The following is a 27,781-nucleotide window of genomic DNA, read 5'->3' as shown; positions in this document are numbered from 1 at the left end:
CCACCTTGGCTCTGCCTCACTGTTACTCTGACTTCCCGGATCATCCCACTGTCCTTGTCTTGTCACGCGGAGCCCACGAGTCAGAAACTCCCAGAGACGCACTAGGTCGCCTCCACAGCAGGTCAGGCTCTGCTCCGAACTCGCGTCGCGCTCTCCCAGGCCACTCCACCCCCACCCCACCCCCGCTCCTCATGGAGGCGAGGCTGATCCTGGAGCCCACCGGCCGCAGCTGCTGGGACGAGCCGCTGAGCATCACGGTGCGTGGCCTGGCCCCGGAGCAGCCCGTCACGTTGTGCTCGTCCCTGCGCTACGAGAAGGGCGCGCTCTTCCGAGCCCACGCGCTCTACCGCGCCGATGCCCACGGAGAGCTGGACCTGGCGCGCGCGCCCGCTCTGGGCGGCCCCTTCACGGGTCTTGAGCCCATGGGGCTGATATGGGCCATGGAGCCCGAACGGCCTTTCTGGCGTTTGATCAAGCGGGACGTGCAGACGCCCTTCTTGGTGGAGCTGGAGGTGCTGGACGGACACGAGCCCGACGGTCGGCGGCTGCTGGCGCGGGCGGTGCACGAGCGTCACTTCATGGCTCCCGGGGTGCAGCGCGTGCCTGTGCGCGAGGGCCGGGTGCGCGCCACACTCTTCCTGCCTCCAGGTGAGTTTGCCTCACCTTCTTCCAGCCTCGTGCTTACAGCCCTGGTTGCAAAGCTTGGGGCCCCTTCTCTTTGTCCAGTCGTCTACTCTTTCTATTGGGTCTCTTAGAGATCAGTGGTCCCTGGAAAAGCCTTGAGTACTTGGGTTCACGGCTGGGTGAATCCTGAACCAGAAAAGCTGCATTCGAAGTTGCTTAGAAAAGCAGAGCAGCAGAGTTCACCCACGCCCAGTGAACTAGAAATCTGCCCTGTTGATCTTTAGGCCCACCGTTGCTTGTGCACGAGTTCAAATCTTCACTGTAATAAGACCCACGGGTGGTTGTGCACAAGTTCACATTGGGCATCTGTTCAGGCAAAGTGGGACAGTGTAACGGGGAACTTTCTAATTTGCATGACTTTAGCGCCACTCAGAGTCCAAAAGTGTGGGTGTAGAGGGCCAGGGAGTTTTGTTTCTTAGGTGATTCCGAGGTAACTTTTTCCCAGGGTCAAATCCACAGCTTTGAGAGGGGCTGTAGTTCAGTGACCCACAAAGAGCCATTGTAGGGAATTTGGCCAGTGACGTTCCTGACCCTTTGATTGTTGAAATGCTGAGAAAAGCAGTTTGAAGATCATCCTAGGATAGAAGGATTCTCTGTTTCCTACACATCAGTTAATGCTTAGAGCTGCAAGATTTGATGCCCCAGCGATGCTGCAGAAGGTGGAAGGGATGTAGATGGTTCTCTGGCAAACAGCTCTAAAATAGGATAGCTACGTATGTATGCTTTAACAGGGAAAACTCCACCAACATCAAAGGGCCCTCATAAGAGATTTCTATGCTGTCTTTCCTTAACTTTCTCATGATTGTCTATATTTCCTTTCTCTTCTGAGTCTGTCGCAACCTGGTATCCTAATTAGGGCACTGTTTTTTTTAAAGTTCAGAGCTTCCTGAGGTCTGTAGCATGGTTCACTCTGGGGTTTATCTCCAGTTTAATTTTCCAACATACTTTTTCCACTCTCTCCCGATCACGACTTGCTGTCGACTAGGTTCCCCCGTCAGAGACTCCTTTCACACTATAGTCTGTGTTACAGTAAGCTAACTCTTGCTATTCAGGGAGCTCCTGCAAGTCATGCTTGTGTGTGTATGTGTGCCGTATCATTAAAACTATTGTGGGAAAAAATTTATAACTTTGTATTTTGGGATGGGGAACTGGGGGAGAGTTTCCTACAGGGTCAGAAAAGAGTAAAGGAAAAATAAGACCTCAGTGAGACAGATTCTAAGGCAGAGGTCAGAGGAAGGGGTGGAGGTAAAGTGTTAGGATTACTACAAGTTTGAGGCTTGCTTGAGCTACAACAGTGACTTTCAGAGCACTCTGAGCTACAGAGTAAGACCCTGTATTAAAGTAAAGGAATAAGAGAACATGGTAGTACTGACTTTACACATCAAACACACATCATAAGGACACAGAATTTAACAAAGGAAATTAATACCAGGCAACAAAGACACAAACCCTCATAGGAAGAGAGGGAAGGGACTATAAGGAGCAACAACACACACTATCCGTGGTACAAATGGCTCTCCTACTGCCTCAATATAGGAATTAGTATGTCCAGTAAGAGGCCAGGAACCTTTAAGCAAGTACAGATAAACGTGGAGTAAGGTGGACAATTTGATGACAACCTTGAAAATGACAAGCCTTGGGCTAGAGAGATGGCTTAGTGGTTAAGAGCATTGGCTGCTCTTATAGAGGCTGTGAGTTCAATTCCCAGCACCCACATCTGTAACTCCAGTTATAGGTGATCTGATACCCTCTTCAATCAACTTTGGCCACCAGGCACATGGGTAGTGTGCACTCAAGTGCACACAGGTGCTCGTGCTCACACATGCATACTCTCTCTCTCTCTCTCTCTCTCTCTCTCTCTCTCTCTCTCAGGCAAAACATTCATTCACATAAAATAAAAAACCTTTAAAAATAACTTTAAAAAGTTATAAGCCCTGCCACGGAATATACAGACATTACCTTAGAATTAGAATTCCTTTAAAGATATTTTTTATAGGTAAACTAATGGTGGGCTTTGATACCATAATAGTTGCGAGATCAAACTATCATTTTTATTACAAGCATCAAAAACAGACTTTGGGTGGTTTAAGTAGGAAAAAAAGCACATTGGAAATCACAGATACAAGAATACAGTTGATAAGGACATTGGGAATTAGGACCAGGAAACTAAGTGGATCCGAGGGAATTGCACAAAGGACCAAACATCCATTCTCCCATTCGGCCAGTGCCTGAGTTCCAGGATGGCAGGCACGCAGAGCTGCTGAGGTCTCGGTGCAAATGCTGTTGAGCTGAGACTATGGTCAGCTGTCTCTCCTTCCCATGTTGCTCCAGGTCATCGCCCCTCTGGTATAATATCCAGTAAGGTCTTCTATCAAAGGAAAAGAGGCTTAGGTGCTCACCACTCCCCTCCCTGCTCCCACTGAAATGAAAGAACGAATTCTAAAATTCACCTGAGGACTCTTGCTTGTTTTGTCTTTAAGGGAATGGACCTTTTCCTGGAATCATAGATCTTTTTGGAGTTGGAGGTGGCCTTCTGGAGTACCGGGCGAGTCTGCTGGCTGGGAAGGGCTTTGCCATCATGGCTCTGGCTTATTACACTACGAGGACCTCCCCAAGGACATGGACACTATCCGCCTGGAGTACTTTGAGGAAGCTGTGTCCTACCTGCTCCGTCACCCTCAGGTTGACTGTCCCTTTTGCTTTTGGTTTAGAAACTGTGCTCCTAAAACACCCACCCCGGCGAGGTAAGATTTTCAACTCAGTTGCTGTGAAACAACCGGATCTTTGCCTCCCACGTCAGGAAGAAAAGTGCATTTCTGGTACACGGGCACAGCCCGCATATACATGAGGATATCGGGCCGTAGGGGGTGTCTCAGCCATTAAGATCACTTGCTGATCTTCCAGAAGGCTAAAGATGGGTAGCCAGTACCCGGCTAAGTGGCTCATAATACCCCTAACTCCAGCTCCAGGGAATAACAGTATAGCTGGAGACATAGATGTGGCAACAACACACACACACACACACACACACACACACACACACACACACACACACATGATCTAACAAAAAAAATCCAAAAAACCACACACCCCCCCCCCAGCCAAATCAGGCTTAGCCCAGGAGGGCTTGAATCCCTTCGAGCATCAGTGCTCTGTGTTTTGTGAGTCTCCAACCTCCTATTGTCTTCTGAGGGCTAAATGGCTCATACTTGTAATGCCCCTGCAGTAGAACCTACCACTAATAAATGTCAATCATGTGCCCAAACAGTCAGACCTGGCTACAAGTCAGGAAGGAAAATCAGGTCCACACGAGTTTAGAGTGAGGTGTGAGGCAAGGCGGGGATGGTTCTGGAAAAAAGATAAAAGAAATAGACAGTCGGTGAGACAAGGAGACTAGCCAAAGTGAGGGTCGATGGGAAGGGCCTCGGGTTGCACGGGTTGAAAGCTCACCCGTGAGAAGTGGTAGAACCCTTGTCTGGGAGCTTATGCTTTTGTAAACACGTCAGTGAAAGCTGAGTTCCTGATTCAGTATAACCCCTTGCCTAGACCTACAGTCACAAAACCATGTAACTGCAGAAACCCACGCTCCAAAGCCCGCCATTAGTTTTGAATAGAAACATTTCTTACAAGTCCATTTCCCCTAAACACTCTCTTTAAAAAAATCAATTCTTAGTTTGAATAATACTATTTCTCAAGTTATTTGAAGCATCTCCTTCCCCAAGATCTATACGTACCGTCTTGAACTCTTATTCATAAAGGGAAACTTACCTCAGTTTACCGTGATGCTTACTGGACAATCATGAAACCATGTGAATGCAGTGCCCACCACTTAATGTAAATGTGTCACAGGCAGGAAGGGAATCATTTTCCTGACTTGTCCACGTGCTTCCTTAGACATAGTATCGCTTAAGAATGTGCTGTAATGGATTTAGCTCAGTGGTAGAGTGCTTGCCTAGCAAGCACAAGGCCCTGAGTTCGGTCCCCAGCTCCGAAAAAAAAAAGAAAAAAGAAAAAAAGAATGTGCTGTAAGGATCTGAAAATCCCTGAAGGAAGAGCCCAGACTCAGATAGTACACAAAGACAAAGAGCGTGTGGTCTGTGGAAATGTCCGGCATGCAAGGGTTACCATGACAACCTCCACAGAGATACTTGAGACCCTTTTATAATAGGACTGCTTAATTGCTCCTGAGATAACAATAGACTTCTAGAACTTAGGGCACATTCCAGAGGGTTACAGAAACCATTAACCAAAGGTCAGAAAGAAGATATACACCCCAGGACCCCGGTGTAAAAACAGGAGAAAAGATATTGAATGTGTTTATCTAAATGAAACTTCAAGGACGGCTTAGTTACAGTCTTACACTTTCCATGACCCTGTAAGTTAGTAACAAATGGTGAAAGGCTTCAACTTAGAGAGGCACAATTCCCTGCGGAGGCTTTACCCACTGTTCTCACACCTACTAAACCGGAGGCTGCAGCCTCCAGCCCCAGAGCAAATCAGACAGGCAGATCAACTGCTGAAGCAGGGTGCCTTACACCCAGGGTGGATAGCAAATGGTCCATGGCCTAGTTTCTGAGTGGACATACAATGGGATGAGAAAAATGGACTCCTCAGTTCCAGATATTGCTCATCTGTGCTTCATGGAGACTGTGGGTGGGACTTAGACTTGAGCCTCATCTTACCACTGACATTGATTTGAAGAGAGCTAATCGCCTTTAATATATATATATATATATATATATATATATATATATATATATATGATATGGTAGCTGTCTTCAGATACACCAGAAGAGGGCAGGGCATCAGATCCCATTACAGATGGTTGTGAGCCACCATGTGGTTGCTGGGAATTGAACTCAGGACCTCTGGAAGAGCAGTCGGTGCTCTAACCATTGAGCCATCTCTCCAGCCCAAGAACCGATTTTGAATGCCAGAATGGTAAAGTGAGATTCACAGCTCTGCATGCCCACCTTCAGGGAAGTCAGGTGCTGGCAAGATGGGGGACTGGATGTTTGGTACTAAGTACAATTTCCGCTCAGTTTCATGGTTCTAATTTCCAATGTCTTTATCGATTGTATTCTTTTATATGTGATCTCACAAACATACTTATTCCCTTTCATTTCTCTGTCTCTTCTTTAGGTCCAGGAATTGGCCTGCTGGGGATTTCCAAAGGGGCTGAACTCTGCCTCTCCATGGCCTCTTTCCTGAACGGAAAAAAAAAATTAAAGCAAATGTGCATCTAGTTTTATAATATCTTTTCTGCTTTTTTTTTTTCTCCCCGGAGCTGGGGACTGAACCCAGGGCCTTGTGCTTGCTAGGCAAGCGCTCTACCACTGAGCTAAGTCCCCAACCCCCTATAATATCTTTTCAAATGAATAAGGATTCTTCTAGCAAAGCAATTGTATTGGGCTTCTTGTTAATTCTATGGACACGTAACTTCAATATCTCAAAGGTTGGTAGAACATTTACATTAGGATTATGTGATTTTTAAAAATGATATTGGTAAAGCTATATAAAAGTGAGACCACCTGTTATAAATAATTCAATAAACCTGAATGTTTCTTAAAACATTAACTGTGTTTGCACCTTAATTTATAATTGTTGTATTCTGATTCTTCAAATTTGTTTTAAAAGGCAACCAACTCCTCATATATATTTTCCTTTGAAACTCAAGTGTAGGATTGTCATACAGGTGAAGGCAGGTAAAGATAGAACAAGGCCTGTCATTGGATGAGAAGGACGGTTGGGCAGGAGGAAAGTTTGAGGGAAGAGGAGGAGACTGGAGACTGGGGGAGCCGAGAGAGAAGCCGTGGAGAGAACATGGAGGCTGATGTTAAGATTCCACGCCGTATCCTTTGCAGGTTGTTATGAATGTTAAGGGATGGATGTGGACAGGGCTTTATGTGTTTAGGTGGGCAATCATATCTTATCAATTAGATCAGATGTTATTGTGTGTTCTTTCTTGTGGAGAATTAAGTTTAAGAGAGTGTGTGGCACCTGGGACACTCAGTTGTCACGGAGTTGGGACGTGTGTTTCTGATGGAAACCTGCCTTGGGAACTAGATGGGTAGAGAGATCGCTGCCAGGCTCAGAGAGAGGCCTTCGGCGGTGTGATATGGGGTGGAGCAGAGTGGGTGAGACGCTTTGCTGACTGAGATTAAGATATCTATCAGATATCTTGGGACACTGTGGTGCCAGACCTAGTCGGGGATAAAAGACAGCATTTTAGTTTTTATAATTTTACGACAACATATCAAGAACATTAGGTGTTTGCTACCGAGACCTGAGAGCTTGGGGCAGACTACAGTCCTGCTTCAGTTTTAGTGCACTTTTATACATGAAAGAAACAAAGAAGGCAATGACCCTAGGAAAGTTGTTTGAGTTCAGGAAAACATGTAAATAAATGCCAGTAAGTACATATTAAATATTAACAGGGCAGCCCTTTCCAGAACTTTCTTGGAACAGACTAAACCCAGTTGCCTGGCACCCACTATAGATTATCTCTTAGAAAGCATGACAGCAAGGCAGAGGCCACGTTCCCCTTCAGGGCACACTGAGGACATCGCTCAACACATCCTTTTACCAGACTGGATGTTCCAACAAGCAGCAAGAACAAACATGTCTTATAAGTTCAATGTAAATGTTTGTCACAGGAGTCATGAAATCACGTCCAAGAACTATCCAGGGAACCAAATACACCTGAGGTAAAAGGCCCTCTGCCTTTTCTCCTGGAGCCTCTTACAGTTCCCTAAGGCATTGCTTATTGTGTATGTGTCCCCTTTGCTCTATTCTCCTTTTGAATCAGAAGTTCCAAAAAAATAGAGAAAGTGAGGGGAAGTTTAAGACTTGAAGCAAGCATAATAAACATAATAAACTATAATAAACTCAAGGGAAAGATAGAAATAAAGTTTTCAGCCTTTGGAAGTGGAGGGTAAAATTCTTTCCCTCTATCCTGCATGCTCAGTAACCGGAAACTAAACCCAACATTGACACACTGGAGACCCATGCATTTACAAAAGATCCCAGCCAACAGTGCAGCCTTACAGAGAGGACCAAAAAGACTGAGGTGTAAGGCTCAAAGTGACCCTTAACTCCCGGGAGATCCCCCAAGTGAGACACGAAGACAGAGTTCGATGCAAATGCAAGAGGTTTATTTTCCGGCACGTCAGTGTCGATCTTCAATCAGTCCCCTGTGGTGAGTGACTAGAAGGCGACCCAACAAGCAGTTTTTATACTTTTTAGGAATACAGGTTAAATCAGCCAGGGTTGTTGTAAAAATATAAATGTAAAAAGGGTATAATTGTCTTTTACTCGCTAGGTCCGCACCACAGTGCCCCAAGATGTCTGCTACATGTCTTGGCGGAAACACACCCCAGCTGCTCACTTTCCTACACTCAAACCCTCACATAAAAGAACACACAACACAATAATCTTAGATCCAATTGGTAAAATATAATTGCCCACTTAAACATACAAAGCCCGGTACCATCCATCCCTTGAGAACATTAATAACAACCTGTAAATACACAGAGCAGAATCTTTTTTTTTTTTGGTTCTTTTTTTTTTCGGAGCTGGGGACCGAACCCAGGGCCTTGCGCTTCCTAGGCAAGCGCTCTACCACTGAGCTAAATCCCCAACCCCCACAGAGCAGAATCTTAACGTCACCTGCCATCTTGTCCTTCCATGTCTTCTCTGCCCCTCTCTCCCTCCTGTCTCTCCTCTCTCCCTTAGTCTCCTCCTCTTCCTTCAAACTTCTCTCCCGCCCATCCTTCCTTCTCCTCCAATGACAGGCCTCCTCCTATCCTGTACCTGCCCTTCACCAGTACTTTACAAATTCAATAGAGAAGTGGTTCTGGTGAAGTCACCTGAGTTCTGAGTCCTTGACTAGGCAGCTGTCCTTGGGGCAGTGGAATTAGCATCAAAATACAGTAACTCCAAGGCAAACCACAAAAAGCCAGGTTACTGTTTAAACTGATTGACTAATCATATTGACCTTTGAATCTATTGGCTAGCAAGCATATGGCATGCATTCGAACTCTATCTGGGACCAGAGGGTCAGGTGACTATTAGTCAGTACATTCTGCATTTTTTCAAGAATGTCCCTGCTCGGGTTTGGGGATTTAGCTCAGTGGAAGAGCGCTTGCCTAGCAAGCGCAAGGCCCTGGGTTCGGTCCCCAGCTGGGGGGGGGGGGATGTCCCTGCTCCTCCTGAAAACTGTGGGTGGAGAATGGAACTTGGCCTAGTCTTGACCTGAGGCAGTAGGTGTAAAGCTCTCGAAAGCCCTTAGGGTCTTTCACAGGAACTCCTTGACCTACCTACTTTCTATCAGGCCAAGCCTCTTAATAGCTCTTACACTTCAATGAGAACTAGGGTCCTTCAAAGACTTGAAGCTACTATAATAAACATAGTAAACTATAATCAGGTCAACGGAAAGATGGAAATAAAGTTTCAGTCTTTGGAAGTGGAGGGTAAAATTCTTTCCCTCTATCCTGCATGCTCAGTAACCTGAAATTAAACCCAACCTTGACACACTGGAGACCCATGCGTTTACTAAAGGTCCAGCCAAGAGTGCAGTCTTAGAGAGAGGAAGAAAAAGACTGAGACACCAGAGCCCTTGCAACTTGTCACTCAGGGACTGTGAGAGGCAGAGACAGGAATTGATTCTTTAAAGTATGAATTAGTCAGAGAGTTGACATTATGAGAGCTCAGTGGATGGGCATCCTCAACAGCCTTCCTCTTCATCTTCAGCCATCACAGTATATAGGGATGGAGAGCAAAGGTAGTCAGTCAATCGCAGTCATTCTTGCCCTCTGGCCGTGTGGTTGCCTTGTCTCAGACTGCACTTTTCCTTCATTACCTTTTCTCTGTGTAGCCAGGGAATGGTTTGCATGCTCCAGGGGCAGGAGTCCTGAATTTCCCCAGTCAGTGTGTGGGTGATTAGCCTTGAGGGTAACTCAGAGCCAACAAACCATCAGCCGTGTGTACTTGATGAGCTGTCCTGTGGGTGTGCAGATCCGTCCCTACAGAAGGAAGTGCACATGTAATTTGTAGGAGGGAATATGAAGTGTCTAACAAAATCCCATCTCACTGTGTAGCTATGATGGACTGTCCTGGAACTTTCTATGTAGACCACATTTACCTCAAACTCACAGAGATTTGCCTGCCTCTGTCTCCTAACACGTACAATGAATGCTGGGACTAAAGGAATGCAGCTCCGTGCCCAGTCGTAGCCATAAACATTTTACCCTGTGTTTAGTTTAGCTATTCTTTTAACCGTATTCTGGGTTCTGAAACTCATGGTGCCCCTCCCCCAGCCATAGAATTATTTTTTTGCTACTTTATAACTGTAAATTTGCTACTGTTATGAATCATAATGTTGATGTTTGACATCCGATGGTCTTAGGTAAGCCCTCATAGGGGTTGAGACCCACAGGTTGAGAACCACAAATGTAAGTAAAAGACAATCTGATCCAGCTGAGGTCTACCCTGGTCTAACAGCGTTACCCACCCTTAGGGATTTACAAGCACACATTAGCACAGGGATGACTCCAACCCTTTTTTTTTATTATGACAATTTTGTATTAACATATCTTAGGTTTTACTCCCTTATGTTGATTGAGCACAGAAGTTTTTGAATCCTCAGGAAGTAAAAAGAGGAGCATTTTTCTGTCTTGAAGCACTGTGAACACCCATAATGGAAAAGCTGTTTGTTAAACACATGCAAGGCACCTGTTAGCACTTCCTCAAGCTGTGAGCCACATCTTGAATATGTTTCTTTGTTTGGTTGTAAACTTAAGTGCTTGCCAATTGCTTTGTAAACTTCTTTCCTGCCCTAGGGCGGGTCAGCTGTCAGGTGTTTTGTAGCTCACAAGAGCCAGGCTACAAAATCTGAATTCCAACTCAGGACCTGATGAATCAAAGTTAAGGACAAGGGTTTTTGTTGTTGTTGGCTTTTGAGTAAAAGTTGCTGAGTTACTTAAGTCAAGTTGCTTAAAAACCAGATCACAGTGTCTAGAACTATCAAGATCTTTTCTCTGTCTCTCTTGGGGCTACATTTAAGAGCCAGGCTACAGCAGGATGTCTTGAAGTGTTCTTGGCCTGACCCACTCGTGGGCAGTGACTATGGTCCTAAGATAGGGAGTGCATACAACCATTTCCCCCTGTCCCAGGGCCTTCTCACACAGGCCTTGTTCACAGGCCTGGGGTCTTCAATGCAGATCACCAAAAGGGACAAAAGGCTGAGTCTTTGCTTCCCTACAGAGGTTGGCCCTCTAGGCAGACCCCAGGAGGGCACAGAGTTCCATGATTGCATGCTGGTCACTTGAGAGCTCCACAGTGTCCAAGGGCACGCACACTTCCTACTGCAGTGTAGACCTAACTCCCAAGGGTCCTCAAAATCCCCTTTGTTATAAGACCCCGAAGCAGCCCTACCTCAGGAGCGCCACCCACAGAGCACAGATTGACAAAGTGACCGCTGCAATGGCGTGAGGGTATAAGGTTTTTAATCCATTTACGTGGGGTTGTTCATCCACACAGGGAGAGGCAAAAACAAACCCAAAAAGCACACAACTTTTATTCCTTACAGAGGGCAGACTTCAGGGTTAGCTGGCCTATTCTCATGGGTGGTGCACAGGACAAAGGATCTGGTCAGGTATTGGCTGGCCTGCTCAAGGGGCTGTTCTTGCTCAGTCAGTCACTTTCCTCATCCAGCCCTACACATGGCCTTGGAGAATCACTGGGAAAGGGCTAAGTTGGCACATCCCTTGGGGGTGGGGTGGGGGGAACTGGGTGGTCAGGCAGGGTCATTATGACATCTTGTGGTCGTTCTTGGACTCTACCCCAAGGAGGGATAAGGGTAACAGTTGTTATTGTTTTGTCTTAATTAGCTTAGTCAGAATTACCTCAATATCTTGATCACCAAAACTTTATCATATCACTGGGCATCCTGAGGTCAGATGTATCTCTCAGAAAGGTCACGAGTTTGTCATAGGCATCCTGACCCCCAGATGTATTTCTCCAAACCTTGTTTTCACAGTTTTGTTTTTCACAGCTATGAAACTTTATTTCTTTACCTTCAAAGTACCAACAGATAACAGTCTATCTCTAGATGTTACTGAATGTAAAAAAGAAACAAAAAGGAGAGAAACGTGGTGCTTCTAGGTATGGTGGAGGAGAGAGTTTACTATGGATATGGGGGAGAGCACAGCCGGAGGCAGGGACATCTGAGAGAGTCCAGAGTGGTCATGATCAGACTGCACTGGTCCATGTGAGTAGGGGGTGAGGGGAAGGAAGATGGGGAGACAGAGGAACCAGGTGCAGCAAACAGGAGGCCAAAGGTGCAGAGAGTGCAGGTAACCAAAATAATTGGATTATATGGGGAAGAACAGCCCAGCCCCCTGGGCCTGAGAGTTCAGGGTGGTGGATGTGGGGCACGCCAGCCAGGAGTGCCTTGTAACAGATAGGGCGTGAGGGATTCTAGAAGAACCTGGAGGCCAGGTCCACTTTATTTTGTTAAATAAGCCATTTGTCTGAGGTTTGAAACCTAACATTTGCTTGTCCCAAAAATGTCTTTCAAAGTATTAACACATCTTTTAGAACTACTTGTCTCAAGCTTTACCCCTGACAAAAGAGAATCTTGCAGCTTTTTTAAAGATTTACTTACTGTATGTATATGAGTTCTGTAGCTGTCTTCAGACCCACCAGAAGAGGGCATCGGATCTCATTACAGATGGATGTGAGCCACCATGTGGTTGCTGGGAATTGAACTCAGGACCTCTGGAAGAGCAGTCAGTGCTCTTAACCACTGAACCATCTCTACAGTCCCCTTTCTGTGTCTATATTCTTCATATTCCACCTCCACTTGATAAATTTCCCTTGTTGACTAAATGCAAATTCCAATTCAAGATTCTCCCATGGCTTAGCTGTCTATGCTATGGCATTCAGATCCACTGGGAAAAGCCAAAGACTTAGGCTCAATTCAATTTTAGACTAAATGAATTAATTCTTACTGTTGGCAGGACAGATGGATGCCATAGAGCTAGACAGCATGCCACACAGAAGGGGGCTAAAGGAAGGGTTTATAGGGGTGGACAGTACAGGAATCCACAGCTAGGCAAGAAAATTATCGGACTCCCGGATGTTGGTATTCTCTCTAAGCTCCAATCCCACAGCTACCTGGCAATAGCCAGGTATGCTCTGCCCCAGTTGCCTGCCAACAGTCAGCTGTGCCTGACACTATAAAAGGGGCTGCTTGCCCCCTCCTCATTCTCTCTTGCTTTCTCTTTGTTCTTCACTTTTCTGTTCTCTTCCCCTCTGTCCCTGTCCCTTCTTTCCCCATTCCCCTCCCTTCCCTCCCCGTGCCCAGGGCTGGCCTCCTTTGTTCCTCCCTTCTTCTACTCTTCTTCTCTCATTAAACCTCTGCATATGAACCGTGTTGGCTTGGTGTGCCCTGTCGGGATGCAGACTGAGATTTAAATCCTAACATTGGTGGCTCAGACTGCTGGGGATCACCACCGCTAGTCCTGCTCTGTTCACCGGTCCCGCTGTTAGATCCACTGCTGTATCCATCGCTGGGTCTTCTAGGCCTCCACTGCCACCTTCTGGCTGCTGTGAGGCTCAGGACTTCTACCATGTGAATTACTGCTTCATCTGGCTCATAAGGAGACTTCTCAGCGAGCTGCTGACCTCCGTGGTTCACCACATTGTGCCAGCTTTTCCGGCCTAGACAGGCCCTCATCAACCACACAGTTCTACTTTCCCTGCTACCAGACTTCAGGTGCAATTTCCGCACAAACACCGGCAGATTGGTAGGCCTTTTCCAGTTGGCAAGGAAGACTCCAATTTCCCAGATAAAGCTTGGCCAGTTTTTTTCTGGGATTACGGGAATTTCCTTAGCTAACATACGCAATAGGACTTCGATCATTGGGTGGAGTTTCCCTCAAAAGCGGTTCCTTGCTCCCCTCTCGCTCTGGCCTCCCACAGCTGACATGAAATCCCAGGCCTGGGTAGGAACGCTTTCTGGCTGGTCCGGGACTGGTCGTTTATGGCCTCCAGGAGTCTCACTGATGACTCAGACACCTGTCCTGGCAGAGTGCTTCTGTTATCTAGATCAATCCTTCTGGGAGGCCAGAACGGATGACTTGGTAACTTCCCCCAATGAGCTATTTGTGGTCTTTGAGCATACCTCCAAATGCACCGTTAGAAGGACATTTGGAATTGATACATCTATGCAATAATGTCTGGACCCAATATTCATGGTTCAAAATGGCCGCATAACGGCACACTAGATTCCTCAATTTTATGGAATTTTCATACATACTGCCAGCAGTCTGGTAAAAGAAAAGAAAAGAAAAGAAAAGAAAAAAGAAAAGAAAAGCAAAAAAAGAAAAGTTCTTTATACCCGAACATTCATATACCTTTGGTCTAACCCCTCTCTGTTCACTTCCCATGGCATCCCGCTGAGGTAACCTGTGTCCTGGGTACTGGCTGGTCAGCCCAGCAGGTCTCCCCATCTCTGTGATGCCCTCCTTACAGGCTTAAATCTGCCCAGTCACTGTCTCACACATGACATGGTTTTCTTATTCCTTCTCTCTATAAAACCTGTCATGTTCCTATCCTGCCTTGGTACCTTGGTAGATGTTTTTTTACTATTGCCACGGAATTATAATGTTCTATATTTACTATATACATATGTTTAAGTTTAAGAGAGACAGAACTTCCCAAAGCCTTTAACAGTTTGTCCCACAAGGTCTCGGAAGATATGAACCCAGCTTCAAGAGTCTGCCTGGATTGTGCTAAGACAACCACGGAGAAACACAGTGGACAAACTGTGGATACCCTCAGAGTCAGATGATTTATCTAAATCAAGGTAAGTCATTTCTCATGTCACATGTATCCATTCCACAGAAAAAAAGCGTTGTATCTTCTGGGCTTGAAAGCCAGACTGACTCCACCCAAGTTGCCATGAAGACCACAGAGCCCACGGGGAACAGTTGGCTAATGGACTCTCATTTTTTTTTAACAATACATGAATGGTAGATTATGGTTTATTCTTCCCCAGATTCTGACTACATTGACAGCTAAGGTAACTACTGTAGCTTAGCAACTAAGAAACAGACCTCTGAACTCAGTTTCTAGCAACTAGTTAAGAGGTAAACTTTCACAGATGTAATCCGTTACTTCCTTATCTAAACTCGGTCTTCATTGACTAAATGCTTCATATTTCCTCTTCTTGCTATACTACTGTCCTATTCGAGTTCTTATAATTTCCCTAACTAATGAAACTTCCCACTATACGATCCAACTGTAATCACAAATTCTTGTTTCTTCTGCTCCACAAAAAGCTTATCTTGGGGTTGGGGATTTAGCTCAGTGGTAGAGCGCTTGCCTAGCAAGCTCAAGGCCCTGGGTTCGGTCCCCAGCTCCGAAAAAAAGAAAAAAGAAAAAAAAAAGCTTATCTTAAAGAATGTTCATGTTGTTAATTCATGTTGTTATCTCTTTTGTAAACTTATAAGCTACAGGAAACCCACTCAGTCCTACTTCTCATAGACCAAATAGACTCCACCCAGATAAGTACATTTGCCTAAAGCTCCCACTTACTACCTATTCCAAAGGATGGGATTCCTCTGGGTTTCAAATGTACATCTAAGAAAAAAATTTCTTTTCTCCCAAATACACTTAATCTTATTCTATAATATATAATAAATATATATGTGTGTGTTCCAGCATCTTGTCAAGTCCAGGCATTTACTACACCCAGGACAGCTCCAGACAAGTGACCTCCAGATGTTCCAATCTCCTCTCATAGACACAGACACTTCTATGGGAGCTGTTCCTTCTGACCTATCCTTGGATGGTTGACAGACCCTGGACAACAAGGAAACACTCAACTCTAAGACTGGACAAACATCCCATACACATTTCTCTTGGTTCCCTAGGGACATATCATCCCAAAGCAAGCAGGAAATAGTCAGAGATCACGACAACCCTATTCCTGCTCCACCATCACTTCTAATTTTTCTTTTTTAAATTAAACCAAAATGGGGGAATGTTGGTATTCTGTCTAAGCTCCACCCCCATGGCTACCTGGCATCAGCTAGGTATGCTCCGCCCCACAGTTGCCTGGCAACAGCCAGCTGCACCTGACACTATAAAAGGGGCTGTTTGCCCTCTCCTCCTTCTCTCTTGCTTTCTCTTTGTTCTTCACTTCTCTGCTCCCTTCCTCTCTGTCCCTGTCCCTTCTCTCCCCGTAGCCCCCACTTCCCTTCATGTGCCCATGGCCAGCCTCCTTTGTTTCTTCCTTCTACTCTTCTTCTCTCATTAAACCTCTCTACGTGGAACCGTGTTGGGTTGGTGTGCTCTGTCGGTTTTGTGCCGAGATTTAAATCCTAACACCTGAGTTGTCTCTCTTTCCCATTGTATAATAATAAAAAGAATATGAGAGCACTCACAAAAGCAGAAGGCAAGTGGTTCAAATACCTCCAAGCAGGAACCGGGTTATTATATTCTTCTCCCATGTGCGGGCCACTAGGATCTCATAGCATTCCAGGGTAAAGGTCAACTTTACCCTTAAGGGATGCCTGGTCCCAGATTAAGTTTCTTTAGCCATCACGGAGGAGTTATGTGTAAATTATCACACAGGTCTGAGCACTCTGAAGTGTCACTAGCGACTAGGAGAGTAACAGTGCCATCGGGTTAAGGCTGCTGGCTGTCATGTCCACACAGCTATTTCTAGGTCCCTTTTCCAGGTGCCCCTTGCTGTGTTGTGCAAGGCTTGGGTCTGGGAACTGTCAGGGGCTGCAAGGAAATGAAGGAAAGACAGACGCACAGACACTCTGGTAGGTCTGGGGTTGTTCAGAGATTCACCAGTCTGGCTTTTGATTTTAGTAAAATAGAAGCTTTTTATTTAAAAACTAACCAAGATGGGAGCAGAGAGAGTTCTCCAGGCAAGGCCTCAGCTATTGTTAGTCCAAGGATTATAAGGGGGAAAAAAAATCCCAAAGTTATAATCCTGGGAGCCACATTTGTGAGGCTTGCGGCTCTGAGGGGAAAGGTAACCTGGCAGTCAAGAGCCAAGGAATACCACAGAGTCACAGCACAACCAACCTCACACAGACTTATTGGGAAGGATACAGGACGGTGGCTGCCTCTGCTTGGGTGAGAAGCAGCCAAGAACTGAGTGGGAGGTGGGCTTTATCCAAGGTTTCTTGGGGATAGAGTTTCCTAGGGCAGGTACCTCAGCTATCCAACCAAAAAAGCATTTGATACGATGGGAGGACTTAGCAGTTAGCTTGTCTAATCTTGTAACCCATTATCTTGTAAGAAGTGCTGAGGCTGTGAAATGGTTTACAGCAATCAGCAGGGTTTGTTTTTAATTCATTCATTCTTGTTTTATGTGCATTGGTGTTTTGCCCGCATTCAGGCCTGTATGAGAGTATCGGATCCCCTGGAACGGGAGTTGTGAGCTGCTATGTGGGTGCTGGGAATTGAACCCAGGTCCTGTGGAAGAGTAGCAGGTGTTCTCAACTCTGCAGCCCCCACAATCAGCAGCTTTAAAGTATAGCCCAACTGCTGGAAAGCCATCCATTTTGGCCAAGTTAGCAGACAGGGCACATTCAAGAATAGGAGAAACTTCCTCATGGCTTACAAACTGAAAACATCAAGTCGTTCTTGAAATGTGCCTTTGTGCCCCTCCTGGGTGTAGCAGAGAGGAATGAGTTTACTTCAGACTATCCATTATAACTGGCTGTTGTTTTGTTTATATGTCTCTATGGAAAAACATGTTTTTGCCACGTGTGTGGCTTGCCTGCCAGGTGCAGCTCGCCCTGGTGGTTGCACACTTTACTCATGTGACTCCCCTTAACCCTCAGAGTATGAATTGTCTGATGCCCTGATTAAAGTTGACTATTGCCTGAGACGTCAGGAGTTTCCCCACCACCTTTAGAATGGTAAACATTCTTCAACCTCTTTAAGCTTCTTAAAAAAATCACTGTCCTCCCTGGGAAAAAACCTAATACTCTGCTAACGGAATATAGCAACAAGTTTCCTACTGACATACAGCAGTACCCATGATCAGGGCTTCACCCAGCCTTCCTCAGTAGATGAGGACACTACTGCCCACTGCCGGACACTGCAGAGAGAGAGACTCAGGAGCACCTAGCCTCAAATGTGATGTCTTTATTAAAACCCTCCCCTCCGGGCTCAGGGATCTTTGCAGAAGAGGTGGCTAAAAGAGCCAGATGGTAGGTGCTGGCACAGTCTTTTAATCCCAGAACTCCACAGGCAGAGGACAGCCAGCCAGGGCTCTTCAAAGAAACCTTGTCTTAAAAAAGATTAGAAGGAAGGAAGGAAGGAAGGAAGGAAGGAAGGAAGGAAGGGGAAGGGAAGGGAAGGGAAGGGGAAGGGAAGGGAAGGAAGGAAGGAAGGGAAGAAAGGAAGGGAAGGAAGGAAGGAAGGAAGGGAAGGAAGGAAGGGAAGGAAGGAAAGAAGGAAGGAAGGGAAGGAAGGAAAGAAGGAAGGGAAGGAAGGAAGGAGGGAAGGGAGAAAGAAAAATCTTAAGAGTCAGAGGTATTGGGTCACTCTAAGAAAACTGTTTTCCAGGGTTAGGGATTTAGCTCAGTGGTAGAGCGCTTGCCTAGCAAGCACAAGGCCCTGGGTTCGGTCCCCAGCTCCGAAAAAAGGAAAAAACAAAACAAAACAAAACAAGAAAACTGTTTTCCAGACATGAACAGACCATACATGGGGATTCACAGAGACGGAAGCAGCTTACACAAGACCTGCACAGGTTCAGGCCAAATGGGATTCTGGCATTGAGAGGGAGAAGTGGACGCAGGGACTCACTCCTAACCAAATAATTATTTAGAATTAGTACTCACTGACATCGAAAGTCTGTTTTCTATAATGGAGCGTCTCTGAGTGCATCAGTGACACACCAGGGCAGGTGCCATGCCTAGAAGCTGGCCCTTTGCTTTTATGTTTTGTTTTGAGAGAGAGCGGAGTTGGGCAGGGGGATTCTGGGAGGAGTTGCAGGAGGAGAAAACATGATCAAAATACGTTACATGAAAAAAAACTGAACAATAAATAAATAAATAAATAAATAAATATATCGCAGCAGAGTGCTACCCTACTATGCACAAGCCCTGGGCTCAGTCCTCAGCACCGTAAGAAGGTAAGACCCAATCTTTCCTCAAACAGCCCATAAAAACTTTGCAGGGGAGGGAGGGACTCTTTAAGACTTTATTAAAAGGAAAAAAAAACCAAACAAACCTGTAAGCACATCCTAACAGGTACAGCTATTCTTAGGATGGGTCAGTACCAGAAATGTCACTACCCAAAGAAAATCACAGTTTTCCTGGGATTGTCCTCTTGTCCCCACTCAAATGTTTGTGGAAAAAAATCTGGAGTTGCTGCCAAGCGTCCACCTGGGCCATGGCGTGAGCCCTAGGCTCCCCTCCAAGGATGATAGGCATGTCAAAAAGGGAGTTGGGGGCAGCCTTGGACCAAGGGAAGTAAGGGGGCTCAATATAGTGCCCTGCTTCTGGGTAGCAGATGATCTGGGGTGTTTTCTTCCCATGGGCCTGCAAGCGTTTGGAGGCCTCTCTGGCATAGAACTCGCTCTTCCAGTTGCAGTCATCCTGACCAACGAGGAACAGGAAGGTCGTGTCAGACCTTTCCACAGGGATGATGCTTTTCTGGTCTGGACCTTCTGGAGGGACATTCAGGATATCTATAATATCTTTAAACCCATCTTTGGTCACCCTGATTCGTTCTAGATTCATGCTCGAAGCAGGCAGACTCTCCTCCTTGTAGTATAATGTTCCAGCAACATTGACCATGGAGCCATTGATTATGACAGCGGCCGTGATGCCGTTCAGGAAAGAGGCCATGGAGAGGCAGAGTTCAGCCCCTTTGGAAATCCCCAGCAGGCCAATTCCTGGACCCTTGACCTAAGGAAGAGACAGAGAAAAGAAAGGGATTGAGCAAACCTAGAGGGTGGGACAGTTAGTGAGGCCAACCCATGGATGTAAGGTGCCTTGAGCCTGAATCTTATCCTACCATCCTGGCTTTCAAAGGTGATTAGCTCTCTTCAAATCAGTGTCTCTAGTAGTAAGATGGGACTCAACTCTAAGTCCTGCAGTTTCCATGAGGCTCAGGTGAGTAATACCAGGTAAATGCCTAGGCGTGCCTGTGTCAAAGAAAGCTCGTGGACAAGTCAAGCAAAGCTTAGCTCTTCTTCTGTGGTGCTTTTATACTGTGGGGGACAGTGCATTCACACAAGTTGATGTTATTAATGTGAACCCAGGCAGCATCCTGTTATGGATAAAGCTCTGAGCCCCATGTGTCAACATGGAAGAAGAGAAAGAGACTGTTTTAGGGTTACCGTTGCTGTGAGGCCATAGCATGACCAAAAGCCACTTGGAGAGGAAAGGGTTTATTTACCGTACACTTCCAGATTGTAGTCTATCATTGAAGGTGGTTGGGGCAGGAACTCAAACACTGCAGGAACCTGGAGGCAGGAACCTGGAGGCAGGAGCCTGGAGGCAGGAGCCTGGAGGCAGGAGCCTCCAGGCCAATGAGGAATGCTGCCTGCTGGCTTGCCCTTCATGACTTGCCTGGCCTGTTTTCTTATGGTGGCCAGGACCCTCAGCCCAGGCTGGCCCAACTCACCATGGGTTGGCCTCTCACATCATCTGCTAACTACGAAAATGCCCCACAGGTTTTCCTACAGATCGATCGTACAGAAACATTATGGTCCCCTCCTCTCCAGTGACTTTAGTTTTATGTCAAGTTGATATAAAAACTATCCAGTAGGGAGATGCTTGAAACAAACAAACAAACAAACAAAATCTCAAAAATTGAAATTAGTAGTTACTTATCAAAGAGTTATTTGAGGACATTAAGTAGCTACCTCCTTAATGGTGTATACGTACATACATCACAGAGAGGTATTTATGAATAACACCAAGAAACCGATGCAGATCTGACCCATTAGCCATTTCCTCTGTGTCAGTTTTCTCTAGCGGGTAAGTGGTAGCAGCACTGAAACAACAGCCAACCTGAGGGTGACCAAGCAGGTAGTTCACAGCTTCTTCAAAGTACTCCAGACGAAGGATCTTTGTAACCTTAGGGAGGTCATCATACTTAAAATAAGCCAGAGCCATGACGGCAAAGCCCTTTCCAGCCAGCAGACTCGCCCTATATTCCAGAAGTCCACCTCCAATTCCAAAAAGGTCTATGATTCCAGGAAAGGGTCCAGTTCCTTAGAAACACACAAGAGGGAGAGACTGTTTATCATTTACCCCGCTCAGCAGCATTTGCACTGAGCCCAGTGCATCCAGCATCATGGATGCCAGTTGGTGGCTGGATGCTGCAACCAGACCCTTTGTCCTTTGTGCAGCTTCCCTTGGATCCTCCCAGTTTTCTGATTCCAATTTCCCAATGCCTATTCCATCGTATCCCTAAACCAATGGCCTTCCAGTATGTCTCTTTTCTTAAACTATCCAGAATCTTTTTTTAAAAAAAACTATGATTGTAATGAAAAGGTCTAATTAATTGAGCTTCCAAAGTATTGTGATGCCAAAGACTATAATGGATAGTCTTGAAAAAAATCGAGGAAAGGAATCCTACCCCCCCACACCCCCACACCCCACCCCCCCAGCTGAGGACCGAACCCAGGGCCTTGCGCTTGCCCCAAGGAAAGGAATTCTAAAGTGTTGGGTGGGGTCTCTACATTCTAGGCCAAGGCTTGTGATTTCCAAGACCACTGTCAAATAGTCAAGTCAGGTTCACAATTACCTGACTTGCTTGTAAGTTCTTAGATTTTAAAAAGAATTATTAATTTATATTTCACGAGTATGCTACACTTATGTCTGTGCCTGCCTGGTGCCCATGGAGGGCTTAGAAGATGGTGTCAGATGCACTGAATCTGTAGTCGTAGACACTTGAGAGCTGCCATGTGGGCTCCGGCGGTCTCTCCAGCCCCAGGTTCCTGGAGTTTTGTTTTGTTGTTTTTTCGCATATTTTTCCCCCCGGAGCTGGGGACCGAACCCAGGGCCTTGGCGCTTGCTAGGCAAACGCTCTACCACTGAGCTAAATCCCCAACCCCTTGTTTTTTCAAGACAGTGTTTCTTTGTGTAGCACTGGATATCCTGGAACTCCCTGTGTAGATCAGGCTGGCCTCAAACACGAAGAGCCACTTGCCTCTGTCTCCCAAGGCAGGTGATATCACCACCTGGCTAGTTCCTGGATTTTTACAACTGGAGTAGAATGTAATTAGCAAGACCAAGGTCACTATTTTTCTAAATTGGGGCAGTAGGAGAAGCAGTGTATACTGTGCATGTGTCGATGAATATTAAGGTTATTGCACTTTTCTTTGTTAAATTCTGAATTCTTATTCATCTTTCATTATACACACATGCGCGCGCGCACACACACGCGCACACACACACACACACACACACACACACACACACGTTGGGAGCCATTTACCACTTCTCTGAAGCAGAGAAAAAGAGAAAAGTCTGCCTGACAGGTAAATCAAGGCAGGTCAGCAGGTCAGGGTCTGCTGGCAGACTTCCCGGGCTGCTGAGGCACAGAACAATAAGAGGAGGTGGACTTGAGGCTCAAGGCGAGGGGCTGAAGACCCTACTGACCTTGGTGGAAGGAACAGGGAGGCTTTGGGATGGGAACAGAGGTCTTCTGTGTATATTGCAGCAATTGTTTCTGTTGGCTCGTGGCTTTGCTTCCCACAGCACGGTGAAGTGTAGAAAGGCTATGAGAAATACACTCCCAGCTAGCATGGTATTGAACTGCTGCCCTCCCATATCTGTCTCTGGCATCTTTTTTCTTTTTTTCTTTTTTGTTCTTTTTTTCCGGAGCTAAGGACCAAACCCAGGGCCTTGCGCTTGCTAGGCAAGCGCTCTACTACTGAGCTAAATCCCCAACCCTGGCATCTTTTTTCTATCTTTCCCATAATCCTATACTCATCTCCACTCCTCCCTCAGAGGCTGTTCAACTTCATGCAGGCTGGGTGGGTATGCACGCGCACGTGTGCGTGCACACACACACACACACACACACACACACATACACACATCCCTTATTATGTGCGTGGTGTTGTTATTAGCTCAAGCTGATCTGAATCTTGCTATTGTAGCACAGTCTAGCCTTAACCTTGTTGCAATCCTCTATTTCACAACTGTCTCTCTTTCCTTTTATCTTATCTTTGTCTCACCAAGGCTTATCTATTTTGTGTTTTCTTAGTGTGCAACGAATTCTTCCTGGTTCTGATATTACATGCGTGCCAAGTTCAGACGAGGATGCTGAATTCCCTGTAACTGGAGCTGCTGAGTGATGAGACAGCACGTGGGAGTTGTGACTCTTCCGTAATGGCAGCAAATGCTTCTAGCTGCTGAGCCATCTCTGCAGCTGGAATTTCTAAAAAATGGTTCATTTATGTTTAGTTTACGTTCATTTTGCCTGCATGTCTCTCTGTGGGAATCAAATCACTTGGAACTGACAATTGTGAACTGCCGTGTGGGTACTGGGAATTGAACCCTGGTCCTCTCGAAGAACAGCCAGTGCTCTTAACAGCTGAGCCATTTCAGTAGGTCCAGACTGGTTTTTAAAATTAGCTTATATGCTAAACTTTATTTTTGCCTAATGGTGAATACCTACACCAACTATGTAAATATACCTGCTTGCTTAGAAAAGTTAGATCATATTATACATAACTCCTGTAATGTGTTTCTTCCATATGCCAACACACACCATATATCTATGTATTTCCACACTGTACATACATTCACATATTTTTAACAGCTGTAGGTCATCTCAAGTATAGACATGTGAAAACCCCATTTGTTAATGTAAATTAGAGATAGTTTATTCTGGGAGCCAAATATGAGAGAGCATGCTCCAGAGACATATATGGATTAGTTGCCCCAAATACCATGTTTCTACATGTTAACAACTCCATGAAGTTTTTATGATAACATGTGGTGGTTTGAATCAAAATGGAGAGGGTGGTATAGTTCAATGCACAGGACTTTAATCCCAGCACTTGGGAAGCAGAGGCAGGCAGAGCTCTGGCCAATTCAAGGCCAGCCTGGTTCAGTTTAACTAGGGCTACGCAGGGAAATCCTGTCTCTAAAAAACAAAAGCAAACAAAAAAGAGGCCCCCAGAGACTCATACATTTTGATTGGTGGAGCCATGCTTGCCTGTCTCCTGTCATGCTTTTGGTCCCTGAACTGTAAGCATCCCCCCTACCCCCACCCCCATTAAACTTTTTCTTCTGTAGGTTGCCTTGATCATGGTGTCTTATCACAGCAGTAAAAAAAAAAAGTAACCAAAGCCTAACAAAAACAATACTCCTTTCCCCTAATCACAAACTGGGCTAGGAAAGATAGCTAAGTATTTAACAACTCTTGTTGCTCTTCCAGGGACCCAAGCTCAGTTCCCAGCACCCTGTTGGGCTCACAACTGCCTGTAACATTAGCCCCTGGGAATCTGATATTCTCTTCTGGCTGCCTTAGGCACATGCATGCAAATACACCCTAAATTAAGGTCCTTTAAAAGCACATTTGGAGGGGTTGGGGATTTAGCTCAGTGGTAGAGCGCTTGCCTAGGAAGCGCAAGGCCCTGGGTTCGGTCCCCAGCTCAGAAAAAAAGAACAAAAAAAAAAAAAAAAAAAAAAAGCACATTTGGAAACTTTCAGTAGGTGTGTTATTGGTTAACGTATGCAGCCTCTAAGTTGATGAAAGTTAGAGGTCTATACATTCCTCAAAGATTTACATAATGGTTACAAGGTTGCTAGGTGGGCAATAAGTGGCTACTTTAGAGGCTAAGGATACTTGGTTTTATTTAGGTCTGCAACATTCCAGGTGTCCACAATCAGAAAGTCCTAATCAGTCAATCTGGAAATCGTGGAAATCTCTTATGAGGGCCCTTTGATGTTGGTGGAGTTTTCCCTGTTAAAGCATACATATGTAGCTATCCTATTTTAGAGCTATTTGCCAGAGAACCATCTACATCCCTTCCACCTTCTGCAGCATCATTGGGGGCATCAAATCTTGCAGCTCTAAGCATTAACTGATGTGTAGGAAACAGAGCGTCCTTCTATCCTAGGATGATCTTCAAACTGCTTTTCTCAGCATTTCAACAATCAAAGGGTCATGAAAGTCACTGGCCAAATTCCCTACAATGGCTCTTTGTGGGTCACTGAACTACAGCCCCTCTCAAAGCTGTGGATTTGACCCTGGGAAAGAGTTACCTCGGAATCACCTAAGAAACAAAACTCCCTGGCCCTCTACACCCACACTTCCAGATTCTGGACTCTGACTGGCGCTAAAGTCCTTCAAGTTAGTTAGAAATTTCCCCGGTGCTCACACTGTCCCACTTTGCCTGAACAACAGATGCCAAATGTGAACCTGTGCACAACCACCCGTGGGTCTTACCACGATGAAGATTTCACCGGGCTTGGGTGAGCTTTGATGCTCTGCTTTCCTAAGCAACCTCAGAAGCTGTTCCTCCGCTGACTTTCAGTTCAGGATTCACCCATGTCTGCAAAGCTTTGGTGCTGCACCCCTTAAGCATCCCGCACTGCAAGCGCACGAGGGAGGACCGCTCACCTGGAGGCAGGAAGAGCGTGGCGCGCACCCGGCCCTCGCGCACGGGCACGCGCCGCACCCCGGGAGCCATGAAGTGACGCTCGTGCACCGCCCGGGCCAGCAGCCGCCCGCCGTCGAGCTCGTGTCCGTCCAGCACCTCCAGCTCCACCACGAAGGGCGTCTGCACGTCGCGCTTGACCAGACGCCAGAAAGGCCGCTCGGGCTCCATGGCCCAGATCAGCCCCATGGGCTCGAGCCCCGTGAAGCTGCCGCCCAGCGCGGGCGCGCGCGCCAGGTCCAGCTCTCCGTGGGCATCAGCGCGGTAGCGCGCGTGGGCTCGGAAGAGCTTGCCCTTCTCGTCGCGCAGGGCCGAGTGTAGTGTGACGGGCTGCTCGGGGGCCAGGCTGCGCACGGTGATGCTCAGGGGCTCATCCCAGCAACTGTGGCTGTCGGGCTCCAGGCTCACTACTGGCACCATACTGACACAGTAAAAAAAAATCAGAATACTGTGGAGTGAATAGTGTCTCTCGACTTCTGGAGTCTGTGACAAGGAAGGAACCCTTGTCCTACTTACTTGCCGTGGCAATTGCGGTGTGAAACTCCCCGCAGTTTATGGGATACCAGTGGCCTGTATGCAGAAGAGCTAAGCAATAGTAATGATCATGTTTTCTCAAGGTGATGTTGAAATAGAGATACAAAGATTGAGTTGCATAGATCATTACCCCCGACCTGTATAGCTTTACAAAAGAACCCCTTAGGTTACTCTCATCTGGCAATCCTGAGAAACTTGGCCTTGAACCTTTCTTTCTTGGGTTGTTCCTTACTGTAGTACCTCATGCAATCTGAGAAGGAAGCTTGACCTGGGCTACAGTGAGGAGTCAGAATACCCAGGGTGAAATTGTGACTCAAGCTATTTAAAGGCTTTGGAAGGTAAGTGCATGAGTCTCCAAGGGCAGTGGCCTTATCTAGAAAAGGATTGTAGGGACAATTTTATGAACTAACCAGTGATAACAGGGAGCCAGAATACCCTAGCTTAGGTACACAGGGAAAGAGATTTTCCGGGGTTGGGGATTTAGCTCAGTGGTAGAGCGCGCTTGCCTAGCAAGCGCAAGGCCCTGGGTTCAATCCCCAGCTCTGAAAAAGAGAGAGAGAGAGAGAGAGAGAGAGAGAGAGAGAGAGAGAGAGAGATTCCAACTCAACTAGCTCACCACCCACCAGAGGTAGTGAAAAAGAAAGGTTACTAGGATATGGGATAAGTGGACCTGTTTAGAAACTGTCCTTTGGAGCAATTCCCATCTGTGTTGTCAGCAAATCAGCAGTTTGGTCGGTTTGCAGGATTCAGCAGCAGCAGCTTGATGCGCTCATAAATCCTTCATGGATACATCAGCAGTCCAGTCCAGTAGTGTCAGGATAGCAAACAGGATTCAGCAGCAGTGGCATAACCTAGCAGAGACAGCCAGGCCTCTGAGGAATCTACCTGGGTCAGCAGGGGTGACCAGAACTTGTGAGGTCCAAGTTGAACCTCTTCCAGGGCTCTCGAATGAAAGTCCGTACGGTTATATATTAGATACTGACTTGTTGATTTATTTAGTGATTTACTGAAAGCACTGTTTGCGCTGCCCTATTTGCCTAACAGGACCTCACTCACTACCTGGAACGCTATGACCCGGAGGAAGAGCTGAAACAACAGGCCATTGCCCCTAACAACCTGCTGACTGGCATATACCCTTGTGTAAAATCTTGCTTGCTTGACTGCCCCACTGTTGTGTATTATAAAACAGCGGTGTGAAGGGCCCTGGTGGGCCCCACCAAGAGGTTCCTGAACAATCAAGCCATGTGACAGGCCTATTATAAAAGGAAGTTTATTTGGGGGTCTGAGGAGGAGGTAGAGGTAGAGGAGGGAGAAAAACAGAGAAGGGCAGAGAGAGAGAGAGAGAGAGAGAGAGAGAGAGAGAGAGAGAGAGAGAGGAGGAGGAGGAGGAGGAGGAGGAGGAGGAGGAGGAGGAGGAGGGGAGGAGAGAGGGGAGAGGGAGAGAGAGGGGAGAGGGAGAGGGAGAGGGAGAGGGAGAGGGAGAGGGAGGAGGGGAGGGGAGGGGAGAGGGAGAGGGAGTGGAGAGACAGGCCAGGAACACTCATAGTGGGAGAGGGGGAGGGAGAAGGAAAGAGAGTGAGGAGGAGGCGGCGGTGGGAGACTAAACATTCTTATCGAGACCCAGGCCTCCTGGCTGTTGCTAGGTAACTGTTGGGCGGAGCCTAGAGAAATGCTCTCACCCGGCTTGCGGTTTTAGAGTAAATATGAGAATACAGACTGTACTAGAGATGGAGGTCTTTCGGGAACTGTCCTGGCTTCGGCCCACCGGTGACATCTCTCTCCTGCTCTCACTGGTGTCTGAGTGTTTATTCCTGGAAGATCCCCACAGCATAAAGAATTTCATGCTGTAAACAAAATTGTAAGGCATGCTTTTAAGATTTGCTGCACGCACACAAG

At 46.5% G+C, this 27,781-nt stretch overlaps 2 protein-coding genes across 2 annotated transcripts; one reads left to right on the top strand and one right to left on the bottom strand.

The window, feature by feature from the left end:
* Window positions 1-189: 189 nt before the first annotated feature.
* On the top strand, window positions 190-5,894 carry LOC116906155 (acyl-coenzyme A thioesterase 1-like; the record flags this gene model as incomplete). Its single annotated transcript, XM_032909136.1, is given in 5 exon segments — window positions 190-648; window positions 3,165-3,278; window positions 3,281-3,368; window positions 4,800-4,804; window positions 5,827-5,894. Coding segments are annotated over 5 exon segments (732 nt in total), but the record flags the coding sequence as incomplete, so codon positions are not given.
* Window positions 5,895-18,898: 13,004 nt separating this feature from the next.
* On the bottom strand, window positions 18,899-26,238 carry LOC116905812 (acyl-coenzyme A thioesterase 5). The gene is made up of 3 exons (XM_032908782.1): window positions 25,315-26,238; window positions 20,742-20,944; window positions 18,899-19,631 (listed from the first exon to the last, which is right to left on the bottom strand). Exons 1-3 carry the CDS (start codon window positions 25,769-25,771, stop codon window positions 19,026-19,028), a joined length of 1,266 nt encoding a protein of 421 aa, XP_032764673.1. The 5' UTR covers window positions 25,772-26,238; the 3' UTR covers window positions 18,899-19,025.
* Between the last annotated feature and the right edge of the window lie 1,543 nt (window positions 26,239-27,781).

Source organism: Rattus rattus, chromosome 7 (genome assembly GCF_011064425.1).
Source record: "Rattus rattus isolate New Zealand chromosome 7, Rrattus_CSIRO_v1, whole genome shotgun sequence".
Classification (NCBI taxonomy): Eukaryota; Metazoa; Chordata; class Mammalia; order Rodentia; family Muridae; genus Rattus; species Rattus rattus.
This window is presented reverse-complemented; position numbering and strand designations above follow the sequence as displayed.